General features: G+C 41.6%; 1 protein-coding gene across 4 annotated transcripts in view; it reads right to left on the bottom strand.

Annotated features, from left to right (window-relative positions):
* GAS6 (growth arrest specific 6) overlaps positions 1-26760 on the bottom strand; it is a 989702-nt gene that overhangs the window by 304715 nt on the left and 658227 nt on the right. For all 4 annotated transcript variants that reach the window (XM_044071118.1, XM_044071116.1, XM_044071119.1 and 1 more), the window contains one exon: positions 7400-7525. In XM_044071118.1, the coding sequence (XP_043927053.1) occupies positions 7400-7525 (126 nt within the window). The remainder of the gene's footprint in view (positions 1-7399; positions 7526-26760) is intronic.

The following is a 26760-nucleotide window of genomic DNA, read 5'->3' as shown; positions in this document are numbered from 1 at the left end:
GGAATAAGAAAGGCCATAGGACAGTAACTCACACATAATTTGCAAAATCAGAGAGTAACTAGCCCTGAACAGGTGCTGGTTATTTTGCTAGCAGTAATAAGAAACCCTTTTCCATTTTGCCAATATATGATTTTCTAGCAGTAGACTTTCTTACCTCAATTTGTACTTCAGTAAATAAGTCCCTAAAAGGAATTAAAGCCCTTTCATCCAGGCAGTCAAGTAACATTGACTAATGTGAGGGTGTATCAAACACCCCTGTTCATGAGTGACTTGGATCCACTCTGTAACAAAGCTTGCGGTAATTGCGTCTGGCCATTCCAAAAGAAGGGAGAACCTCACTTACCACAGGCCAGAAGGGAGGCACCACAATGATCTTGGCAAATCCTTTCTGAATCTTGAAAAGTTCCCTAGATATTAGCAGTAAGGGTGGAAATGCATACAAGGACATTCCTGTCCAAGGAAAAGAAATGGCATCTGCCTTCCAGGCTTCCTTGCATGGAGTCCTGGGACAAAAATTTGCCAGCTGATTGCTCAGAGAAGAGACAAAGAGGTCTAACTTGAGGAACACTCTAAAGATGGATCAAATCTTGGAAGACCACCTGATATATTTTCCATTTGTAAGGGTCTGCCTTGGTCATGCTCAGCTCATCTGCCATACTTTTTTTTTCTCTGATAGAATGTAGGATGCATGAAGAGTAATATTGTGGCTAGTCTACAAAGGTGGTATGACCTGGTCCCCCCTGCCCTGCTTGTTGATGTGCCACATGACTGCTGTATTGACTGTAACAAGTTGAAGAGGTCCAGAGACCAAAGATGATTCACAGAATTGAGTGCCTTGATCAAGCATCTGTCCTTGGTGCCCCACATACCCTGCACTTTTATCCCTCCTGAAACTGCTCCCCAAGCAAAGATCAAGGTGTCTGTGTTGACTAACTGCTTTGAAACAGGGAGGGAGAAGGGGAGACCTGGATTTAAGGATATATGTTTTCTGCAGCAAATATTTTCTCTTCTGACAAATCCCAGCACTAGAATTTTGAAAAGACAAAGGGTGTTGCTGCTGGGACCAAAGATACATTAGATACCACTGTAGCTTTCTCATGTGGAGTATTGCCAGGAGTATTATGAGAATTACAGAAGCCATGAGACCCAAAATCCTGAGGTATTTCCTTGCACTGACTGAAGTTTGAGTGAAAAACCTTAGAAACAGATATGGATATAAATCTATTTATTCTTGTGGAAGAAAAGCTCTTTGAACTGAGGTCTCTACTTAACATTCCAGGAACACAGTCCTGTGTGAAGGTGTCAATAAAGACTTGTGCATATTCTTTTGGCATCCCAGCTTGTATGGAGATCTCTCACCTAACAGAGAGACAGATTATGGACAGTTTGAAAAAGATTGCAAAACTAAGCAAGTCATCTAAATATGGAAAAATGTGGAAAACCTGTAGCTTCCAATTAGGTATAACTAGAGCTAGACACGTTGTGAACACTGATGGTGTAGTGGATAGTACAAAGGGTAAGGCAGAGAACTGATAATGTGATCCAGACACTTAAATCCTTAAGAAACATCTCAAGTCTGGATAAATAGGGATGTGATGATATGTAGTAGAAACTTGAAAGAGGTAACAGGTTGTGAGGTGATGTCATTTTGAATTTGGGTACCATCACAAACAGGGTTTATCAAAGAAAATTCAGAACGGATCCCCAAGCATTTTCTTCCTTTGACACTAAGAACATCCTTAAATAAAAAATTTTCCCCAACTGGGAAGGAGTATTTGGTTCTATCACTCCTTGGGACAGCATGTGGAAACAAAAAAAAAAAAAAAAGAGTCTGATCTATAGGATGAGGAATGACCATCTTGGAAAGGAGGAATTTCCTCCAACTGTAACCTTGATGAACAATCTTCAGAACCCATTTGTCTGAAACTTCTGTTGGTGAAGAGAAAATGGAGATTCAGACTTTTTGGAAGAAAAGGTTACCATGGTGGTGGGGGGTCACAAGGTATCTTGAACAGTCTTTCAGACTTGTTGGGAGATCTAAAGCTTCTTTTCGGAGCCCTCTTATCATTTCTTCTTAAACATCAGTTTACCTGTATTTTGTTGAGACTGTTTATTCTGCTTTTTGCCAAAACTGGATGAGGAGTTAGAAAATTCCATAGATTTGGAAAACAGGGCTAAAGAGATTTCTTGGATCAGCTTACCCCTTTTATCACACTTTTTAATCACCTCTGCAGCAGAGGGGCCAGTAACTACATCTCTATCCAAAGGGTAATTTAAATTCTCATTTTTAACATCTGGGAGTTTCTGAAAATGCAGCCATGCAAGCTTCCTCAAAACAGTACCAGTGGCCAAAGCCCTAGAAGACGTATCAACAGAGTCATACACACACCATAAACAATAAGTAGTGATCTTTGCAACTGAAGTAACTAAATTATTTAAAGCAGCTATTTACTCACAAGAAGAAACTGCAGATAAAACATTATTCAAACTTTCACAATTACTCAGAAGAAGCTTTAACATATGAGCCTGACAATTCAAAATTCTAAAACTCAAAATTGCAGTAGTATACATTTTTCCCATACTTATCAAAAAGAGTAGGATTGGACTGTTTACCAGCAGTGGGATCAACTAAAGCTATAACTGTTGGTCATGTTTGGGAATAGCATATAAAAACTTACAAGACTGACAAACTTTATACACCTGCATTCTTAGGGGCAGATGGAAAACTGCAAGCAGTAGCACACACACATCCAGTAAGGCAGACAGAACAAGTGGCACAGGTGTAGGTTCTGCAAATTCTTTTTGTAGCATTTCATAGTTTTTTTCTGAGGGACTGAGAAACCACAGTGTTCTACCACTGTAAACCATGACGCATTCCAACAACAGACTCGGAGAAAAAGAAATACCCACAGGAAGAATTAGAAACTGAACTCTCCTCTGAGTCTGAATCAGATATCTGAGAAGAAAACCATGCATCAGTTCCTTCATCTTCCTCTTCAGATTCAGAATCTTGAATCTCTTCGGAAAAAGGGGCATCCATCTTTCTTTTACCAGAAACTACTTTACAAGAAGGATCAGTAGCCTGAATTAAACCCAGAGCCACACCCATTAAACCACTCTTGTCTAAGGAAATTTGAGGAGGAGCAGACATGTGCTTAGTTTTCAATTTCTTTTTTTAGGAAAAATGGGGCCAACAATGTTACTAATGGCAGCAGCAGCTTTCCCAGGGATGGGCACAGCATTCTGACAACTAGGAAGCCTTCTCTGTTCCCTGTCCCAGGACCACAAAACCAGCTTTCACCCTTGCCCACTGAGGGGACCTCCACAGCCACAGAGGACATGGCTACCCTCCAGTCCATAGTGGCTGTAGGTGTTACACCAGACAAATCCAGGTTTTAAAGAGTGATCTGAGGCAGAATAAATAGCCGCAGCAGAGTCACAAACCTGTGGCTGAGGCAAATTACTATCCTACTGTGGTGGCACAGGCTGCTTTCTTAACTCTTTCTTTTTGTGGCTAAAAGGAAGACTGACTGTGGGACCAGCAGTTTGTTCTTTGTCTTTAAAAATCTTTTTTTTTTTCATAGAAAAACACAGCAAAAAGCACTGTATAACACTTTGCTAGCCACAAAAAATAAAAGAAACAATTTATGCACAGAAAGAAAATGGTTTTCAGTTCCTTTCACAACCTTTAAACTGAGAAGAAAAAGAGCGCTCCCATTTAAAAATACAATACAATCTCATGATACTCCATTAAAACACAAACCCCTAGTTATAAATAGATTTCCTGAAGAGGAAATTGATAAAACATTATACAATATTTAGGAAATGGAAGTTTTTCCCCAAAGGGAACAATTGCCCAGCAAAGGAACAACAGCACCAAGCCAACCAACGATTCTCAAACGTTTTAGGAGAGTACTCTTTGGGGGCAGTAAAGCACTGAAGGGCTAGGCACCCAAACTTGTCTCAATTCAGCTAAGCTCAGCTCAAGCTAACTGACAGTTTGCACATGTCAAAGGTGCCCTGGAGCTTTGGAAGCTGGCCAGCTGTTATATTCTTGGCAGGATATAATCCCATATAGTTAAGGATACTGCAGTAGTGGATCAGTATGACGAACATCTACAAATCTAGTCTGCCTACTCACTATGTACCCAATTGGATTGCACTATTATTTAGTGGAATTTTGGCCTTCTCTTGCCTCCCCCATCTCCTGAAATATATCATGTAGGTAACAGCTTTGCTATTGTAACATGCTTGATAATTAGTTGGAGGTGTATGTTATTGACACCTTGTAAAGTGTGGGATGCAATCAGTATACAAAAAGGGTTTTCCCCCACTGTGTGCCAGAACCCAAACATACATCAGTTAACAGTATCCATTAGTTCCTTGAAGGCAATATTTCCTATAATGGTAGACCAATCCATAACACAGTTTCTACAAGCAGGGTTGATGTGGTACTTTTTAGTGAAACCTAGTCACTTATGAACTGTGGGTGTCACTAAAAAACAGCCTTTGTCTCCCATGGTGCAGAGGTATAAAAGCTGGAGCCAGATGCTCTATGCCTGATTAGTGATCCAGATACTGAAGAATCCAAATAAGGAGAGTGGAAGTCAGCAGCAAACAACAGCTTGCTCTTCATGATGGGAAGGAAGAAAGAAAGGCAGCCCAGTCCACTGAATTGCTGAATCACAGTGTAGGCAAATAGGAACACCAGGTTGTATGAAGAGCTACAGATGCACATATACCACCTGAAATGTCATGCTGCTACAGTAGACCAAGGCTAAGCAACAAAAAAAACACCCCTGTCAACTGCTTTGATTACATCCTCACAAGACTGATTCACACCTGAAGAGTAACAAAATAGACTGCTTGAGTCATAGGTGGGCCGATGACAGTTGTACATCAGATTTAAAAGAACATCAAAAACACTACATAAAAAAAAACATGACCACTCCCACATAGTATCTGTAACCCACCACTTTAAACAAAGTTGCACTGGGTAGGAAGAAATGTTGTTTTAGCTTCAGTTTCACAATCTGTATGCTGTGGGTTAAAAAATCAACATTGTTTTTGCATGTCAAAAGTGAAGGAGTGATTAAAATACAATCCTTATTTATGGTCTGCTTTGCTTTACTAAAATTTAGCTTGCTAAAGCCTGAGTTGTTTGACAACCACACCACTCTGTCTTGGGAAGTAAAGTTTTAAAAACATTACATCCAATCGCTCAAGAGGTTAAATGCATTTTGATGATCTTCTATGCAAAGTAGACTACTTGTGGTTGACCAGGTGCAATACATTTCACCTTCAGTAAATAAACTCAAGTTCATCAGGTGATGCAGTGGAATTTGTGGAGAAATCTACACACTTCCTTACTAACAAAGGTCAACATTTCACAAGGGGGTGACAATGAAAGACTTCAATATCTAAGTCAGTAGTGAGATTTTCACTTGTTGGGGAATTCTTTCATAATTTGCAAGATTACAAGAACTCTTGTTGCTGCAATTGCAATGCATGGCACGTCTAAGCAACACATTTCATTAGAAATGCATTGCACCACACTCCTCAAAAAACTGAAATCTTCGGAAACAGTCCAATACTGCAATGTAAAAGATTTTAACATGAAGGGCATTGTGCTGAGATGGATCTGTTTTTTACATTTTGAAGTGGCTAGAATACCAAGTAACTGGTGGAATTATGTTGTCACAGTATCCCTGAATTAGCTGCATCACTCTGACCATGTGAAACTACATCCATCCTGACCAGATAAAGCCTCTGAATTGATTGCGAACTGCAAAAAAGTGATCCAAGAATGAAGTATTAATGGAGAAAAGTACTGCTGAAGGATACAAGTTAGACTGCATACATCAAAGAAAAATGTGCTGTTCAAAGATGCATCTCCATTTTGTTAGAACTAAGTTACCCTGTTTGTAAAGATTTTAGCTGCATTAACTAATGTTTTTCTGTTCCTCCTCATATAAAGACGGTACTCCAGCATGCTTTCAACATAAAGCCTTATCTTCAGTATACTGTAAAACTATGGCTCCCTTGTTAGGCAGACAAAACAGTCATTGGGGATAATATAACCAGCAATTTTAGAACTGCCAAAGCATTTAAACTGCAAAGAGACCACTAATCTCCAAGAGAACAAAACAAATCTTCCTTCATGGTCCATCCTGACTTCTCTTTGAATATACCAACACAGAATTCACTAGACTGGATGCAAGACCTCTTTAGGCTGTTGATACAGGTCTGCAGTGGTTTACAGATCACTGTTCAAGCAGTTTAGAGCATGGCTTGTCTAGCTCTTTTGGTCCATCATCCTTGCCCTATGAAATACCACGAGTCTCACAGTTATCTTTTTAATGGTATATGCAGGATTTCAGTAGGGGTACTGAGAATTTTAGTCCAAGTTGTCATATCTATGCAGACGATAGTCTTCTCTCTGTCTCCTTTGAGTCATAACAAACTCAGCTGACCGTTGCTGGACAGCTGTCTTTCTTAATGCAAGCAGACTGACCAAATCAAGGTAGCTAATTATGCAAGTCCAGTCTTCAAAGTGGTTGCCATTCAAACTGCTTTCCACCTAAGGGGCAAGACTGCCAACTATGAAACTTAAAACAAGCCTACCTATAGTATTTTAGTATTAGATTCATCCCTACTAACTGGTCAGACTACTTCACTTGAAATACATCTGGCTACTAGCCAGCTAAACATATTGATGGGTTCTTTATAATGTTATACGAATGTTGTTATGGCAGAATAAACCATCAAAAATCCCTCTTGTGATCTACTTATTTACTCAGGCTTTAAATCCTTTGCTGCATATTTTTCATAGCTACTTTCATTACTGCCAGTAACATTACTTAGTCATTCCTAAGACGTATCATAAACTATTCTCAGATGTTCTGGTATACCCACCATCAATTTACATACTCTATATGTTTAAAATCAAGTTTTACTTGGTCTAATTTCTTTTTTGAATGTGCAATATGAACTGAATGACTGAAAATCTAGGAGCAGCATCAGAGAAATAAACAATTGTTAAGAGAGAAAAAAAATAACAAAGAGATGGTTGGATAGCATAACTTACTAAAATTATAAGATATCTGGACATATCTGCCAAAGAACAATTCTTCAGAGTAAATACCAGAAAACAATGAGTCAAAATTCCCAGTTTCCATAAGCAATAATGTACTAACCAATTTCAAGCTTCAGAGGAGTGAACATTTTCCTCATGAGTAAGTGATTTACCTTGAATTTTGTAACATTTATACACACAAAGTATTTTACTGTGAACACATCCAGATTTGATGCTTACACAAAATATGTTATACTTTCTCTGTTTTTCTTACAATGTATCTTAATTACAGCTTTTAAATATCTGAAAATGTTTAGGACTTACCTTTACAAGACTTTGATGATGCATCATACTTGAATCCTTTGTGACACTGGCATTCATAGGAGCTGTCTAAATTTACACAGTTTGCTTCTCCACATATATCTGGTGAGACTTTGCACTCATCAACATCTGGAATATAATTCAGTATAAAAATCACTCAATGTTTGTGAATCTGACATATGTCAAGAAATGAGACATAATATGTACAGCAGTTCTCCTTCCTTTCCATCCATCCACAACCCCTTTTTCCCATTTTTGCATACAAGTTCTGGGCGTCACTTCAACAGTGACAATCATCTAAAGCCAAGGTTTACATCGTCGGGTGGCTAGCTCTGCTGCGTCATAGTTTAACAGTCCTTGTCACCTGTGATGTTTACATCCTAGCTGCAACATAGTAACTTGACAATATTGTGACAGAGCTCAACCCTACAGCTATGATGAGAGGAACCCTATTTCTACTGCAGAAATAGGGCTTCTTGGTAAAATACCGTTACCTGAACTGAAAATTTCACTGCTTTTTGGAGACTCTACATGAAGTAGTATAGAAAAGAGTTTAAAGAAATATCACATGGATTTCTGTCATATGAGGTATCCAAATTGTGAGACATACTTTACTTTGCTAACCACTGCAAATCTGACTCATCCTCATCAGAAGCCAGGCTCAACGTAAAATCAGCAGCAGTACTCTGAATGTTCCATCTATGTGCCTCAATTACACACATGCAGATATTCATCACCTGCTTACCCTATAGTAGACCTGACAAAATTCCATACTCCTTTGAAAAGTAAGGGCAGCCATGCTCCATCCTAAAGCAATGTTTGAACTTGGGTGCAGAAGCAAAGCTTAAAATGTTTTAGTCTTTTTTCTTAAGCAATATTAGCACCACACTTTTTTCATCAGTAAATTCATTATCAAAAACTTCAGTTTACAACATAAATTTTGCAAATAGCCACCTTCATGGATAGTGTCTCACTTAATGGTTTAATAAAATATAGAGGTGGGTCATCTACATACTCATAAGTCTCACTAGTCTCATATGAAAAGCCATGGAGAGAGTTATCATGGAAATGATCAATATTGACATAGAAAACCTCCAAAGATTGGACCCAACCCAATTTGGTTTCATCAAGGACAGATCATGCCTACTCAACCTGGTGGACTTCTTTGAGAAGGTCACAAATACAGTGGATAAGGGCAAACTGGTTCACACTGCCTTCCTTGACCTGGCCACGGCATTTGCCACTGTTGACAAATTCAATTGGTTAGGTTTAAATCCTTATGTCACCTGATGGATCGCCAGCTCGCTCACAGGGCCCAGGAAGTTAGGACTAGGGAGTTCACCTCTACAAAGAGGCCAGTCATGAGTGGAGTCCTTCAGGGATCAGTCCTGGGACTGCTCCATTTTGGCAGTTACTTCACTAAAGTCAAGGCCAATGTCAATGGCCTCTGGCCAACTAAATTTGCAGACGATTGCAAATTAGGAACTGTCACTGAATCACCCACTGACACAAATGTTCTCCCCAAAGGGCTGACACAGGCAAACAACTAGTGACAGAATCATGAACTAAATCTAAATGCCAAAAAATGCATAACCATATCCTTTGGGTAGTCTTCCACCCTGGCAACTACCATATCGACAACACACCCCTAAGAGCTGACTCACTAGTCAGGGACTTGTAGACATACACAGACAGTAATCTAGCAATTGACCATCATGAGTCTACAGTAGTGAAGAAATCATTCTATACTGTGCAACTTATAAACAAAGGTTTGGCATCAAGGTCCAAGGAAGTCATTGTTCCACTATATTCGGCATTCATCAGACCTATCAAGTACAGTGCCCCCTTTGGCATGTACCTAACCAGGCATATCCAACAATTGGAACATCCACAGACGTTCCTCACTAAAAGAATACAGGGTGTAAGTAATATGTCCTATGCAGACCGCCTCAAGGCACTATCCCCGTATTCTGTCTCCTACAGGCTCTTGAAGAGAGATCTATGCCTGGCACACAAGAAATTGTCAGGCCCCACTCGGATAGACCTCTTGCATATCCACAAAACAGCCAGGGCCAGAGTTACCTATTCTAAAGACTTAAACCTTGCCTTTGATATAAATAGGACCTGCCTGGAGAGACAGGTATGTATCTCAGAGAGACTACCCCTCCTCCGGAATAGGATCCCATCCATGTGAAACAGAGTTCCCCTCTAATTCAATTCAAATGTAACTTGGACAACTAGATGGGGAACAGGAAATTCATCCCTGGAGTGGCACCTATTTCTCTAATGCACACAGCCAGCCTGTAAATGGTTCACCCCCTCCCCAGACCTCTGCCTACACTTATCAAGGGTACCAAAGCTCATCAGAGATTTGGGATGCATGGTTAGGGCTTGGTCTGTATTCAACTAGATGTACATGCTTGCATCTTGCTTTCATATATTAGAAAATATTTAAAAAATTCACAGCTATGTTTTCTACAGATAAATGCCCAACAGTAGTTATCACTAGAATAATAAGATTAATTTGTATCTTACATTTATACAATTAAAAACCATATCTGTTGCTAATGAAAGGTTTAACTTCTAAATACTGGTGAGGAAGGTAACATTATTTAACTTTGAAATGCTGGTGAGGAAGGTAACACTAGATTTTATGTACCATATTCACAGTGGTTTGACAAAGCTTCCAAATAAATTTCTTTCTAGGATCCATGCAACACTATACCAGAGCCACACACACACTAACAAAGTGCACTCAAGAATGGCAGATGAATAAATTCTGCAGGGCAAAGTGTTGCAACTTTCATGGCACATTGGGACAAAAGCACTACTGTATACCACTGGTACACTTCCTGTCAAGATCACCCCAAAGAGGTCAGCTGTTCTCAAACAGTAATAACATTGTGTAGATTATAGACAGACCGCAATGGATTGTATGTAGCTCTTCAGATGTATGCAGTGCTGGAAAAAGTAAATCTGATGTTAATCTTCCTTCCATTCATCACTGATGGGTATAGTTCTGAGCCCCTCAGAACTGTGTTGGCCTAATACCAAGCTCGTGTACACCAAAAACTCTCAAGCTAAGCTTCTACCCACAATGCCCATCTCCCTGTTACCTCAGATCTCGTTTGCTGTGTAGCCATATAGCAGTGTTTCACCAAGCTCTCAAGCTAAGTGTTATTTTTTTCTTGATACTTTTTGTATTTTTTGGATATTTATCCCTTATTTAGTCACTTTCTAAATCTTTTCCCTTCTATTTCACTTGTTTTTCCTAACTAGCTCTACCCATTGGGTAATTCTTTTTACCATTGTTAGTACGCCCTCTCCTTACCCTTGTGGTATCTCTTTATACCATCGTTGGTATCTTCTTTTCTTTTCTTCTTCCTTTTCTTGCCTTTTTTAGGTGTTTAATATTCTTATTTACTGGTGATTTGTGTGTGTGAAAAATGTAAAGGGACTTCAGGTTTTAAACATTGCACCTCTTGCAATGGTAAACTCCCAAACAGCGACTCTCACGATGACTGTGTTTACTGTCTGGGAGTTTCTCACCTCTCTGTTAAACCCCCTTGTCAAATTTACCAACGTTTCAGTCAGCAGACGCTGAATGAAAGGAAAAATAAATTGATTTTGAAAGGCCTTCTCGCTTCTCCTTTCTTAGAGGCCCTTTTTGTGTCGGAGGTCTCAACCCCTCCAATAAAGGACAAGAAATGTCCCCATTCTGATCCCTCTTCACCGACTGGTGATAGGAGTAAGACACAAACATAAGGCCCACAAAACTTCCTTGCATAGACTTGCTACTTGGGCTCTGACTACCACTACTGTTCCCAGCTCTGCTCCGATTACTACATTGACTCAAGCCATGGACATTACTGGATTCTCGACGTCGGCGTCACTCTCGGCACCGACCTTGAGTTCCACTTCAGCTATGGCACCGACCTTGCCTTCCACTTCAGCTACGGCACCAACCTTGCCTTTCGACTATAGCTACAGCACCGACTTTACCTTTGACCACACCGAAAATGGTTCCGACCCATGCAATTTCTTTGGAACTGATGACATTGACCCCGAGAGCCTCTTCGCCACTGAGGCCTTTTACTACTCCACTGATTTCTTTGCTACCTGTCTCCAAATTAGAGACTACAGTGCCACTAGCTCAGACACCACGGACCCAATACTCCTCTTCCTTGGATCCATTCCTGGGTGAAATGTACAGTCCCTTTTTGGACCGACCCGACTCCCCTTCAGGAGTGTCCATGAGGTCCACAAGGAGTCTATCCGAACTTGATGTGGTGCGCCTGTTAGATCAGCTGTCAATGGTCAGAGGGATACCAAATATTCCTAAGACTCATCCCCCTCTGTGATTTGGCTCCTCCTTCGGAGCCGTCGGTTCTGAAACCCATTGCTCTGACGTCCTTTATGGAACCCTGTTCCTGGGCGCCGACAGTGACAGTCACTGAGGCTTCGAGGCCACCCCTTTGGTTTTCGGTACCAACGGAACAGTCCCTTCCTCAAACTCATGGTTGAGGGGGGTGGAGTCCTCGGTCCAGGGCACGGTTCCGAGTGTTTTATCGGTTCCACCCTTGAATCCGGGGATAATGTCTGCTCTGATCCTGCTTGAGGCTCCATCCCTGGGAGCAGGTCCGACGGAGCGGGGTGTGACCCCGGTTCCGTGGTTGCGGGCTCCCACTCCTCTTTGGGCGGGCCTGCTTTTCAGGTGATGGAGAGGGTGCTTGCCGGAACTTCACCCTGCTCCCTCTGAGCTACAGCTACCATGAGCCACCACCCCGGGACACCGGGAGGAGAAGCCTCAGGAAACCCCAGTTCGGGGTATGCATCCTTCAAAGTCTTCCTCAGAAATTCCCACTGAATAACCTCCACAAAAGAAGGTGTCCAAGAGGAAGCACACTGACTTTCCTGAAGAGTCTTTGGCAGAAGACATGAACTATGATGATGGGGAGGGGTCCCCACGGTCACTCGCGGATGTCTCGGAGACATCCTGGAAATATTTAAACACAGCGGTGGCTGGAAGCCCTCCAACCCTTCCTCAGAGTCTGTGTTCCTGCAGGCTTTTCACTCCTGGCCTTCTACCTCTTGGATGACCCCACCTGCCGACTAGTTAATCCAGCTCATCATGCAGCATGCTTGGCAGAACCCTGACTCTACTGAGGTCATTCCCCAGAGACCTGATAAGATTCTCCCCCCCCCAGAAGGCCATCCACACTGGTCCAGAGGTTTGCCAGTTGACACTGTGGTGGCACTCACTAACAAGGATCTAGCAGAAGAAAGTCCTGCTGTTCACCCACCCAACAGGGAGTCCTGGGCTGTGGACAGGTTGGGGAAGTAAGTTTTTGCTTCAGCGACCTTTGCTATTAGGACCCTGAACTACCTGGCACATTTTACAAGGCTCCAAAGAGATTTGATTACCAAATTTTCTGGATCCCTCGTGGGTCAAGTTTCTGATGAGGCACAAGACAAGGTTGTCTCTCAACTTGCCACCCTTGAATCTATTTCCAATTCATCCATGAGGCTGCACTCCCACACAAACGAAGGGACAGCTAGAGCTGCGGGTGCAGGCATAGTCATGAGGCGTCATACCTGGATGCACATCTGTGACCTCGCAGACTCCTTCAAGCCCTCCTTTTCGAACGCCCCTATTGAACCATCTTCCTTATTTGGTTCTAAAGTGAAGGACACACTGGCCAGGTGCAAGCAAGATGGAAAGACTCTGTCTGCCACTGGCCTACGTTTTTCCAAGCCTCAACGTTCTCTTTCCAGGAAGGACAGGAGTGGGAAACTCTGGCACAAGAAATCTCAGGATCCTTTCCATAACGCACATGGCGAGGAGTCCCCCAGAGGTCCAATGGTGGAAGACGCCCCTTTACAGGCAGAGGGGGTCCCCAAACCAAGACTCCAGGGATTCCTTTTCTGGGCATTCTTAATGCTCCTGAAGTGTTGCCTGATTGCTTTCCTCTGGAAACAGTCAGGGCTCATTTTTCTCTGCACCAAACTGCCTGGCACTCTATTACAAATGATCAATATAATAATCTCCAGAGGCAAATACATCCCTCTAACCTCCCATTCAAAACCTACAAAGAACATTCCTGATGTTCCACCCAATCAAAGGGAAGTGGCGGCTTCAGAGATAAGAAAGCTATGTCAAAAAAAAAGAGAGTCATCCAACCAGTCCCTCCAGACCAATGTGGATCCGGGTTTTACTCAAGATTCTTTTTAGAGCCAAAAAAGACCAGGGACTGGAGACCCATTCTAGATCTCAGCCATTTAAACAAATCAGTTTTACAAACCAAGTTCCGCATGGTCCCTATTCAATCCACTCTCCCATTTTTAAGAGAGGATGTTTGGATGTGCTCGACAGACGTCCGGGATGCATATTACCACATCAAAATGGACATACACTCCAGGAGTCTCCTTCACTTCCAGCTAGCAGCCAGTCATTACCAGTTCTGAGCCCTGCGATTCAGTCTCTCGATGGCCCCCAGTGTGTTCACGAAATGTCTAGCAGTGGTGACAGCTCATCTGAGACTTCAAAGATTCCAGGTGTTTCCATATTTAGACGACTGGCTCCTCTCCGCCCCCACCAAGTGTTTTCTGGCTATGGCCCTCCAATACACCATTTCACTAGCGGAGTCCCTAGACATCACTGTACACTGGGAGAAATCCAACTTAGAACCTACCCAACAGCTGGAATTTATAGGGGCAGTTTTCGATACCCGATCCTGCCTGGTAACTCTGCCGACCCCAGAGGTTAAGAACACAAGTGCTTGTGATACTCTGTCAAAAAAGGTATTAGCAAAGGAAGTTCTCCAGGTTCTGGTGTCCATGGCTGCAGCCATTCCGGTAGTTCCTCTGGCAAGGTTACACATGAGACTGTTACAATGGCTTCTATTGTCCCAGTGGTTTCCAAATCATCATCCACTCAACTCACAGGTGCTCATAACCAAATCTTGCAAGCAAGATCTCCCCTGGTGGATGAGGCCAGATGCAGAACTTTGGTGTCACCCCTTTCAGACCCCTCAACCCAACAGCACTGTGACCATGGATGCTTTCCTGATAGGGTGGGGGGGGGGGCATTTTCAGGGAAAGACAGTCCAAGGCACGTGGCCGAGCTTAGAGTTCAACCTGTATATCAATGTTCTGGAGTTAAGAGCAGTGCTATTAGTGTTGCAGGCATTACATCCACTTCTTCCCCCTGGAACGATTGCAATTCGGTCAGACAATACATCAGTAGTCTGGTACATCAACAGGCAAGGAGGAACCAAATCCTACCCCTTATGTCGAGAGGCCATGAGAATTTGGCACTGGGCGATAGCTTCCGACCACTTTCTTATAGCAACACACATCCCAGCGAGTTCCAACAGGATTATGAACAGGTTGAGCAGGTGCATTCTCCTTCCACACAAGTGGTCTCTCAACCCCAAAGTGACGGCAGAAATTTTCAGCCAATGGTGCCAGCGCTGCTGCAACCTATTTACCTCCCCTTCAAACAACAAATGCAACAGCTATTTTGCCCTCTTTCTCCCAGAAGGGGAGTCTCTGAGAGATGCTCTGACTCATGATTGGCCCACACGTCTCCTCTACGCTTATCCCCCAATTCCCTTGATACCTCTACTCTTAAAGAAAGCCACTCCCATAAACCATCCACAAGAAAACTTTACAGAGATAAATGGAAAAGGTTTTCTCTTTGGTCTAACGAACGGATGCTAGATCCCTTCTCAGCCCCGATCTCTGTCATCCTTCAATACCTTTCTGAGTTCTTTGAAAACGGAGCATCAGCCTCTACCTTATGAGTCCATTTAGCAGCAATTTTCAATTTTCATAACGGAGTACAGGGCATCCAATTATGTCCATTCGCCTTTGCAAAACCTCTCTCAAAGGAGTGTTTCACAGCAGACCTCCAATTAGACGTCCCTTAGAGATGTGGAATCTCTCTCTAGTACTACAGTCTCTCTCTCAACCCCCCTTTTAAGCCTGCTGCTAAATGTGATCTCAAATTTCTCTCATGGAAATCTCTCTTTTTGGTAGCTGTCACTTCAGCTAGACGGATCTCAGAATTACAGGACTTATGCATCAAGAAACCGTACCTGACATTTCATAAAGACAGAGTATCTCTACGTACTAATCCATCCTTTCTCCCCAAAGTGGTTTCTGATTTTTCTGTAAACCAATCCAGTGAGCTCTCAGTGTTTTTCCAAACTATTCCAATAAAGAAGAATATTGCCTACACTCCTTGGATGTGCATAGGCAACTATGTTTTTACCCAGACAGGACTAAATCTATATGCAAGACAGACCAACTTTTTATTTCCTTCTCTGGCCCAAGGATGGGATATGCTGTGTCAAGAGTCACTTTATCAAAAAGGCTCAGAGATTGTATTTCCTTTTCATACTCGCGTACAAATGAGCCTAGACCTCACAATATCAAAGCACATTCAACTACAGCTATAGCAACCTCTGCAGCTTTTCACTCCACTGCCTCTATGGACTTCATTTGCACAGCAGCCATTTGGGCTAAACCACACACTTTCATCAAACATTACAAGTTAGATATGGTCTCCAGGGGAAGAGAGGCCTTCAGCTCAATGGTGCTCAGGAATGTTCTTCCATAAGGGCCACCCAGGTTTCTCAGGTAGCTTGGGATTCTGTCCCATCAGTGATGAATGGAAAGATGATTAACATCAGATAAAGAAGTTATGCCTTACCATAACGTTCCACCTGTGTTGTTGATCTTCTTCCATTCATCACATCCCACCCTCCACCCCCCACCAAAGGCTCCTGATAGATCTCATGGGTCCTTGTGGTGTGTCAGAGTTTTTGCACAGAAATGGCCTCTGCTTTACTTCTATTTGTCTTATGCAAACTTGATCTGAGGTAACAGGGAGAAGGGCATTGTGGGTAGCAGCTTAGCTCAAGAGTTTTTGGTGTATGTGAGCTTGGTATTAGGCCAACACGGTTCAGAGGGGCTCAGAACCAAACCCATCAGTGATGAATGGAAGAAGATCAACAACACAGATGGAACGTTATGGTAACGCATAACTTCTTTTTTTCCAATACCCTTACGTGAGGAGTGTAAAAAGGGCAGAACTGTATTTCAGAGCATTTTCACTATGAAGTCTTTGGAAAATGTTGATAAGACTGACAAAAAATCTGGAGCTAATACCTTTCATTTAGTAGCACCGTTCCAAGAGTCAAATAGAATTTTCAATGGCAAATGTTACAGCAGAACAGCATGTGGAGTATTAAAAGTAATGAACAGAACTTGACTATCAGAGTGCAGGATTTCACTGTGTCTTACAACCTGTCTCCATGCAATCAGGAAAAGCTAATGAGCACAGCAGTTTTCACTTAGAAAACAATGACAAACACTGAATATTTTATGCTTCACCACATTACAGATTGACAGAAAAGTGATTAATGTCACGCTTCAATGGACATTCTGACCACTTCTAATAAAAAAAGTCAAAGGTTTTTCAAGCCAGTGCCACAAAGTTTGCACAGGGCACAATCCAGACATAATGAGCAGCTCATGAGGTGTTGGGGGACACAGAAAACCTCAGCTGTGCTGCAATACAGTTACATCACATGCATGCTTTGCTTTTACACGCCAACAATATTTGTGTTTGTGTGTGTGTTATGTTACATCTTTGTATGCATTCTTATGACTGTAGGTTCGCAAGAGTAGTATGTGTGCTGCTTCTGTGCTGATGCACAATACCAGTGTCCAAAATTAACTTAGAAAATATATATAAAGAATGACTGTATACATTAATTTGCTTGCTCAAAAAGTGCTTTTACTGCATGCAGTTTATGAAGAAACAGCGGCACAAAGCAAAAAAGTATATAAATTGAGTATCAGGCATATAAAAGCAAAGCTAACCCAACATTCTGTATAAGAATTACATGTGGATTTTTTTAACATATTCAAGAACATTTTAAATGCATGAAATTTCCAGTCAAGCTTTTTTTTTTTTCAAAATCAGATTTTTTTACATACTGAAGAACATTTCAAATGCTTGAAATTTCCAGTTCTTCAAATAAAGTGCTGCCACAGTCCATATATGTCTGTCCTTTTTTTTCCCCAAATAGTCTTAACAGGGCTATATACACTGAAATTCTGCTCTTGCTTTTCAGTCTTGGTGAACTGAATTTTCTGGAAAAATCTCCAAAAGTCAAGATCTGCAACGTATCCAGCTGCTTGCAACAGGATTGGTTGAAACCCTTACGAATGATGATCTTTGTGGACTCTGAGTTTGATAATCTTCTTGTAAACGTTTATACTTTCTACACAGCGTTCCCACTCACTACAAAGGATTTTGGTCTTGGTTGCTTATCCAATGACATTAACTACATACTATGCAACTTACTATGCCATTCTGATTCTTAATTAATCTGAAGTTGTAACTCTGATAGTTTTCTGCAGTTTCTACTACTGTTGAACTTTTCTGCTTATTTATTTCCAGCATTTCATGTCCTTTACTTTATGTTCACTTTCAAGCCTCAGCAGTGCAGATGAAACATGTAATCTGCTTTTCATCTTCCTGTCCATCAGATTTTGAGTTGGTGAGATAACTGAATCCCTGCAATGAAATATTGCTATGCTCCAAGGCTGTAAGGACCATCCTTAAATGTTTTGCTCTTGCTCTTTTGTCATTAGACTTTTATGTTTGAACAGTTGTGAGTTGTTTATTGGATTGCAGATCGTAAAAACTAGATTTTGTGTCTGGTTTCCTAACCCAAGTGGAAATGCTCTGAATTCCTAAGATATGTTTTGCAGACAACTGTCTGATACAACATTCAGGTATCCCATTGTGTTAATAATTCAGACTTTCATTAAGTAATAACACCTACAGTCATATTTAAGAGCTTGGTTATTTCAAGGACTCTGAAACGGTAATCCACACGAGATCCATGGCTTCTCTGACCTGGAACAATCTCTATACACACAACTCCATGGATAATCTGGAACCAGATGTGTTATAATGTTTTTCCTTTGGATATGCAGTACAGATGACAGAACTGCACTACTTGTTCTAATTTTGTTCATATTCCTGGTAAAACATTGTGTCTCTTGCTCTTTACTTGTATTTTACTTTTCCAAGATAATCTATGTATCCTGTTAAGAGCTGCCTTTTCTCAGCTGACTGTTAACTCTTATTTGGTTATCCTTGAACATAAAACTCTGGACATAATGTATTTTTCCTTGAAAGCAAAATAAGATTAAATACTTGGTTTTATCATGTCATCCTTTCAGTATAACATCATTCTGTAGTTGTATGTTATTTTAGAATCAGTACCTCTCTGAAATTCTACTAGTTTTTCTTCTGTCATTGGTTCATAGGTAGGTACTAGGCTAATGACCACAACAGCCTTTTTAAGCCTAGTATGCACCCCAAACCTTTGACAAGACGTGGTACCCTTGACAAATGTAAGCAGGCACTTGAGAGATAAAACATTTACATACTGCCGGTGTCCATTACAGACATAGGTGGCAAACCAGGGATGCATTTCCTGTCCCCCATCCAAATACCCAAGTTACACTTGAATTGTGTTAGGAAGGAACTCTACTTGGATGGGGAGCCTGTTCCAGAGAAGGGGTAGTCTATTTATATCACAAACAAGGTTCAAGTCTTTACAATGGGTAAATCTGGTGGTTTTTGGTTTGCAGATATGAAGGAGGTCTCAGAAGGGTGGGATTTGACAATGCATTTCATGCATTTTTCTGAAGGATATGAAGTCTGAAACTCAAATGTCTGTTATTTAGTGATTTCAATCCTGAGTGATTTGCCAAAACACACATGCACACACATTTTATGAGCAACAGACCAAAAATATAAGCCAAAAATCTGAAGTGAGGTATGGACAAGATGCAAGTTATGTGTAATCACATGACACAGTTCAGTTGATGTGGTCATAGAGAAAATGAACAGATACTGCAAAATAAGGACTTGAACACATACACACGCACACAGACCTACCTACTTCTTAAACATACACACACCCACCTACCTACTTCTTGCGCGCGCGCACACACACACACATACACACACTCCTCTTAAAACCTTAAACACACATGCACACCTACCACTCACTTGTCCGGTCATGGTCCACAGTCCAAACGTCTTCAGGAATTCAAATTCCATGCACGTGGACCAGGAAGATGTAAACGATCGGTCACACATTGCACAGAGGCAGAAGGTCCTTAAAAAAGTTTTTTTTTTTAACAGGGCAGCAGAGGTGCCAGTATGCCGTACTGGCATGTACTGGCCCAAAAAAAGCCCTGGATTCTGGACAAATTGTAATATAGTGACAGCACTTAAGAGAATGTTTTCAGTTTGCTACCAAACACTGAAAAAGGTAACTCTACAGGAGCAATTTTTATTGACTTGTAAGTCTTTCACTGAATCAACCACCAACTCCTCTTTCTCCCTCATCAGAACAATTACATAATTAATACAGCCATCACCTGGTTCCAAGAATTCCTCTCAGATTCTTTAAAGTTAAATTGGTCTCTTTCTTCTTTCAGCCCACATCTCTTTCAGTGCAAATAAACAAGGTTTTCTCCTCGCCCTAATTCTCTGGAATACACAAGGTTTTCTCCTCGCCCTAATTCTCTGGAATACACAAGGTTTTATCCTAGCTCCAATTCTCTAGAATACACAAGGTTTTATCCTCGCCCTAATTCTCTGGAATACACAAGGTTTTATCCTCGCCCTAATTCTCTTGAATACACAAGGTTTTATCCTCGCCCTAATTCTCTGGAATACACAAGGTTTTATCCTAGCCCCAATTCTCTGGAATACACAAGGTTTTATCCTAGCGCCAATTCTCTGGAATACACAAGGTTTTATCCTAGCGCCAATTCTCTGGAATACACAAGGTTTTATCCTAGCCCCAATTCTCTTCTTTTCTCTATCATTATTAATAAACTACTTGATGACCTTTCTACTCAAATTCATTGTCTATGCTGATGACATAGTAATCTTTAGGTCTAGCCACAACCACTCATCAATCAAAACACAAATGCAAAAAGACCTTAATTCCTTGAATTCCTGTCTCAGCCAAAAATGAATACTTAACTCAGCAAAAACAAAGTATATGTTATTTGGCATAGCCCAAAACTTAAAAAAATTCTCAAAAGTCATTTGACATCACAAACCTATGTGGAACACCAACAGAAACCACTACTTCCTTCAAATACTTTGTTTTCTGGCTAGACCAGGCACTAACATTTCATACCAATATTGAGAAATCAGAGGCGAAGATGACTCACTTTTCTTCTTCTCTTCTGGGCTAAGTAAATGTCACATACATATCCATCCCAGCTGGAGCAGCAATAGGCAAAGGATGCCTTCAGATCCAACTCAAATATGGACTACCCATAATAGACGCAGCCTCTAAGAAAAAATTCCTCCACACTACAGAATATCAAAAAAATGTCACTTAATTCTTCTCATGAGTACCACTACCCCACCCTCAATAAAATCCAAATGTCACCCAGTGCAACAAAGTATAGCCCTGCTGCTGGACTGTCTTATTGTTGCACTTCTCTAGCCTTTAGCTATCATAGGTTATATCAAACACACACACTACAATCTCACGACACCTCTCCCAAATAAGTGACCGACTCCAACTACCAAAAACCAGGCTACACTGCATCAACCACTCTTTCCCCATCCTTGCTCCTAAACTATGGGAATCCCTTCTCCTACACAAAAGGAACTACCCTTCTCCACCTTCAGAGATCAACTTAAAGAAAATTCCCCGCCCCACACCAAATCAAACTGTACTTGTCACATAACAGGCAACATCACATAAGAGCCTCAAACTCTAGCCTTATTCTCTAACTACTAACATCTCAACTCTACCTTCCCCATCACCGAACCCTATATCTCATTACCCCACAGACTTCAACAGTGATGTATACCTGAAATATAACAATGTAAAGCATACATTTCTTTCATAATTACTGCTACATCTACTGTGGTAAATTGTGTTTGACAGCATAGGGAAATCGCACAATCACTGATAAGTCTTGTTTAATGGCCGTATGTGTGTGTGTGTATGTGTCTATGAGCAACAAACAAATTCACTACTGAAGTCACAATTTATTTCACCTTTTTCATAGTCACACATCAGAAATATGCAGATAAAGTGATTACACTATTTGTGTGGGGGGGGCTGTGAATGAACGCAGAAGGGCATTATAAGATCCACATTAAAAAAAAAAATCATTGATAAGGTTTGAGGGGCAGTGTACATGTGTTTGAAAAATGACTGAAATGCATTACTCTGGTCATTTTGTTTACTTTTCTGACAATCGGATATCATGGGTTTGTGTGTGTGTGTGTGTGTGTGTGTGTGTGTGTGTGTGTATATATATATATATATATATATATATATATATATATATATATATATATATAGTGGCCATCCTTTGGGGTATTGGTGGGGAGACCGTGTGTGTTTATGTATAAGGCAGTTGCAAGATCACTGCTGAGTAACACAGATATGGTGCATTGGGTCAGGGTATGGTGTCTGACAGCAGCAAGATAAAATAATTTACTGTGGTCATTATTATGTTCCTTTTTCTTTGAAGTAAGAAATCAGAAAACTTCGGACAGGCTTTGTGAGAATAATAAGTGCAGTTACAATATCACTAATGAATGGTTGGCTTGTTGAGTTAAATAGTGTACATCTCAAAGAGCAGCATAACCACTGCATTAACTGTCATCTTCAAAGTCAAATGTGGTGTTGCCACTGAGAAGGGGTATATTCCACTGGGACAGAACCAACAGCTCCACAACTGGCCTATTCATTCTTCTTGTGAGGACAAGAGCTAGTTATGGCCCCAAGTCAGGTGATAGCCCTATGACCCCATTCATTTCAGGCCTGGGATATAGCTTAATCATCCCGTACCTTCTGCTTGAGGTAAAAGTCAAGTGTTAGTGAGTGGCCAACGAGTGAGTCATGCAGGCCTCATGCCTCAGCCTAATCATATCCTTGTGGTGACATAAATGCCACTCAGTGATAATGTCCATTGAAGCTCCCATTGTACCTACTCATAAGCAAGTCTCTTTGCATCTCTACAGAATGGTGACCCTGGCTAACAGCTACTCATGCAGAAGTTAATGTTGCAGCAGCCACAATGCCTCTACCTCCATAGGATGGGCAAGCTGGCACTAGTCTCAAACTGCAACCCTCTGCTATGGTCCTGTCACTGCTAAGCCCTGCTAACTGAATCAAGTTCATTTGGGTAATAGTGAGAGTTTTAGTTCCCCACACCATAGGGCCACAGCTATATTACTGTATTTTTAGAAACAAAGTGAAGACAAACCTTGTTTAGCTTTTAAGTTTTTTCTTCACTATTATTTCACAGCCTCCTACTGTATATGGTTTTAGATTCTCTTCACAACAAACATGCATATTTTTACTTTTCCACAGGGGACAAATACATACTATATAAAAAAATACATTTTTATAAGTGAAAACCATTATGTTTTTGTTCCTGAAAATTATGTTTTTCAGTATTTTAAATGCTATTACTGGAAAAAATAAAGCATTAACAGGAATTGTGAACAGACATTTAGAAGTTCAACAACAAGCTACCTTTGTACCCAAAAGCGCAACCAAACTGTTGTTTATAAAAGAATATCTTTTTTTGTCCAAAACAATTTTCCTAGAAAATGTCAGTTTGAGAGATATAACCCTGTACTAATGGTCTCCTGAGGGTAATGCTACTCAATGCTAGAAGTCTAAATTTCAAAATGCACTCACTCGAGGCATTCTTTAAAATGGAGAACATAGATATCTGTGCAGTGACTGAGACCTGTTTCAAGGCTCCAGATAGCACCCCTGCACTACCAGGCTACAAACTCATACCACACTTTTAGGCCATGTAACCTGGACTGAAACACCAAAGGCGGAGGTGTGTCCATATTCATTAAGGATATCCATACCTCCAGGCTAGTTGCTCAGCATAATGCATCCGAGGTTATCCAAGTGCAAAGTACAGTTGTGTACACCTACCATAAATGTAGATGTTCAAGTGTCTTCACTGTTGCAGTCATGACTGTAGGGTTCTCCCCTACCGGCAGGCAGCCCCAGGTCGGCCAGAATCCCAAAGTCTGGGTCCGGCGTCGGCTATTCAACCATGCTCCCTGACGTCAGAGCGTCAGGAGTATAAAGCTGACAGCCGACGCCATCTTCTCCAGTTTTTCTTGCCCCAGATGTCAGGAGTCCCAAAATGAAAAAGGTCCCATAACCTTTGCAAATACACCTCAGAAGAATGGTGAGGAAAGGAAATACACAAAAGTAAAAATAAGAGGGGACAGGAGGGAGGGAAACCCAGACTGCAACAGTGAAGACACTCGAACATCTACAATTATGGTAGGTGTACACAACTGTACTATGTTCATCGTGTTTCACTGTTGCAGTCATGACTGTAGGGTAGAATCCCAAAGCTGAAAGAAAGGGAGGTGGTCATAAAGAGGAAGGGGCGGCTAAAAGGCCCTGCAAAACTGCAGAGGCGAAGCCTGCCCTAGACTTGTAGAGAGGTAGATTGCAGTGCTTAGAAAAGGTATGCACTGAACTCCAAGTTGCAGCTTCCAAAATGTCCTTGGTAGGAACTCCCCTGAGGAAGGCCGCAGAAGTGGCAGCAGCTCTGGTGGAATGAGTCCGTATACTCCCTGGGATTTGCTTTCCATGGTGAGAATAACAAAATCTGATTCCATGAGCAATCCATTTAGAAATGGTCTGTTTTGAAATGGCTTTACCTTGGGAACTTGAAGCATAAGAAACAAACAATTGTTCTGATTTTCTGATGTCCTTGGTTCTGTTCAGGTAAAAACGTAGTTGTCTGTGTACATCCAAGGAATGGAAGATCCATTCCCCTTTATTTTGAGGAGTGGGGAAAAAAGTTGGCAAGTGGATAGTTTGATTTAAAGCCACTTTGGAAACCACCTTAGGCATGAAGGTAGGATTTGTCCTCAAAGATACCCTGTCTTGATGAAAAATAATATAAGGTTCCACAGCCATAAGAGCTTGTAACTCCGAAACTCTCCTGGCAGAGGTTAAGGCTAGCAGGATAGCTGTTTCCCAAGATAAAAACTTGATGTCAGAAGAGGCAGCAGGCTCAAAAGGAGGCAATGTTAGTTTTTCCTAAACATAATTGAGATCCCAAGCAGGAATGGGAGGAGATCTAGGAGGTCTTAAGTTCTTAGCTCCTCTGAGAAACTGTCTCATGAGCTGGTGGGAAAAGATGGGAGGGTCTGTATTATAATGAGCAGAAATAGCAGAGGCATGTATCTTAATGGAAGAAAAAGAGAGACCCTTATTGTAAGAGATCTGTCAAGTAAAGTAAAATTAAAGTAATGTTAGGACGAAGAGGATCAGAATCCTGAGCCTACATCCAGGAACAAAATCTTTTCCATTTTCCTGCATAAGATTTTCTAGTGCTAGGACGTCTGGCTTCTAAAATGACATCCATAACCTGCTTGGGCAGTAAAGAAGAAATCAAAGGCCCTGGATAAACCAGGCCGCCAGGCTGAGAGTTCTGACATGAGAGTGTAAAACCTGACCCTGATGCTGGGACAGAAGGTTCGGAGACAGAGGTAACACCCAAGGGGACTCCAGGCATAGGTTTTTTAGAGTTGGAACCCAAAATTGCCGAGGCCAATTTGAAGCCAGCAAGATTATCATCTTGGGCTTGTCCTGTTTTATCTTAAATAAAACCCGTGGAAGAAGAGGAAGAGGTGGAAAGGCATATCCCGAGAGGTTCCTCCAACTGAATGACAGGGCATCCACTTTCCAAGCCTCTCTGTGGAAAGCCCTGGTGCAAAAATTCTGTAGTTGATGATTGAGATGGGATGCAAAGAGGTCTATGTGAGGACATCCCCAGACTGCTGTGATCATCCTGAATCTTTTGGTGTCCAGCATCCACTCGTGTGGATCCGAAAGGTTTCTGCTCAGACTGTCTGCGAGGAAGTTTTGTTTCCCTGGTAGAAACTGAGCTTGAAGATCCAGATTGCAAGCTAGAGCTGTGTTCCATAAATTCATGGCGAGTCTGCAAAGGGGGTAGGAATGAGATCCCCCTTGCTTGTTTATGTACCACATAACTGTGGTGTTGTCTGTCCGTATTAGTAGTTGCCCTGGTTGTAAAAGATTCCTGAAGGCCAATAGAGCTTTTTGAATGGCTAACATTTCCTTTAAGTTGATATGCAGGTGCTTCTGATCCTTTGTCCAAAGGTCCTGCAGACAATTGCCCTGAAAATGGGCTCCCAAAGCATAATCCGAGGCGTCCGTGGTTAGAATCTGAGTGGCAGGAGGCAGACGAAAGGGTTTCCCTTTGTTTAGAGCACATGCCCTGGACCACCAAAGAAATTCCTTTTGAAGGCAAGGAAGGACGGAGATCAGTATGTCTAAACTGGGGCAATGCTGAGACCATACACTTTTTAGGTACCACTGTATTTCCCTCATGTATAGTCTTGCATATGGTATGGGAATGATGCAGGAGGCCATGTAACCCAAAGCCTGCAGGAATTTCCTTGCAGATAGTCGAGTTAGAGTTTTGAAAGTTGAAGCCAGCTGTACTTGTTTTTTCAGATGTCAGAAATGCCATCTGGGTCGTGGTGTTTAGAAGTGCACCCAGAAAAGTTATCTGCTTTGATGGTGTCAAACTTGACATTTTTATGTTTACAGAGAATCCCAGGAACTTGAGGAATTTCTGTACAAATTCTAGATGCTGGAGTAAGACATCCTTGCTGTCTGCCTGAATTAGACAATCGTCCAGATAAGGGTAAATTTGAATTCCCTTGAGTCTGCAGTAAGCTACTACTGGAGCCAGGCATTTGGTGAAGGCCCTGGGTGCAGTAGACAATCCAAAGGGCAGTGCAGAGAATTGAAAGTGCCTCGATCCGGCCTTGAACCTGAGGTATTTTCTGTGATCCTGCCTGATGGGAATGTGTAAATATGCCTCCTTTAAATCCAAAGTCACCATCCATGCATCTTTGGACAGCATTGGAAGTAGCTGCTGTAGAGTAAGTATCTTGAATTTTGGAATCTCTAGAAAGGTGTTCAAGACCGACAGATCCAGAATGGGTCTCCAGGAGTTTTGCTTCCTTGGGACTAGTAAGAGCCTTGAGTAAAAACCTTTTCCCATCTCTGAAAGAGGAACCAGTTCTATGGCATTCATAGCCAAAAGAGCTTCCATCTGGTTTAAGGCCTCCGTCCATTGATGTTTTGGAAGGTCTGGCCATCCGATTGGCCTTGGCAAGGTATGAAAATGGAATTTGTAGCCTCTTAAAACCACATCCAAAACCCATTTGTCTTGGGTTATTTGAGTCCAATTTTGAT

Source organism: Protopterus annectens, chromosome 5.part0 (genome assembly GCF_019279795.1).
Source record: "Protopterus annectens isolate FY-2018-M chromosome 5.part0, PAN1.0, whole genome shotgun sequence".
NCBI lineage: Eukaryota > Metazoa > Chordata > Ceratodontiformes > Protopteridae > Protopterus > Protopterus annectens.
Note: the sequence above shows the minus strand (reverse complement) of the source record. Positions and strands in the feature narration are given on the sequence as shown.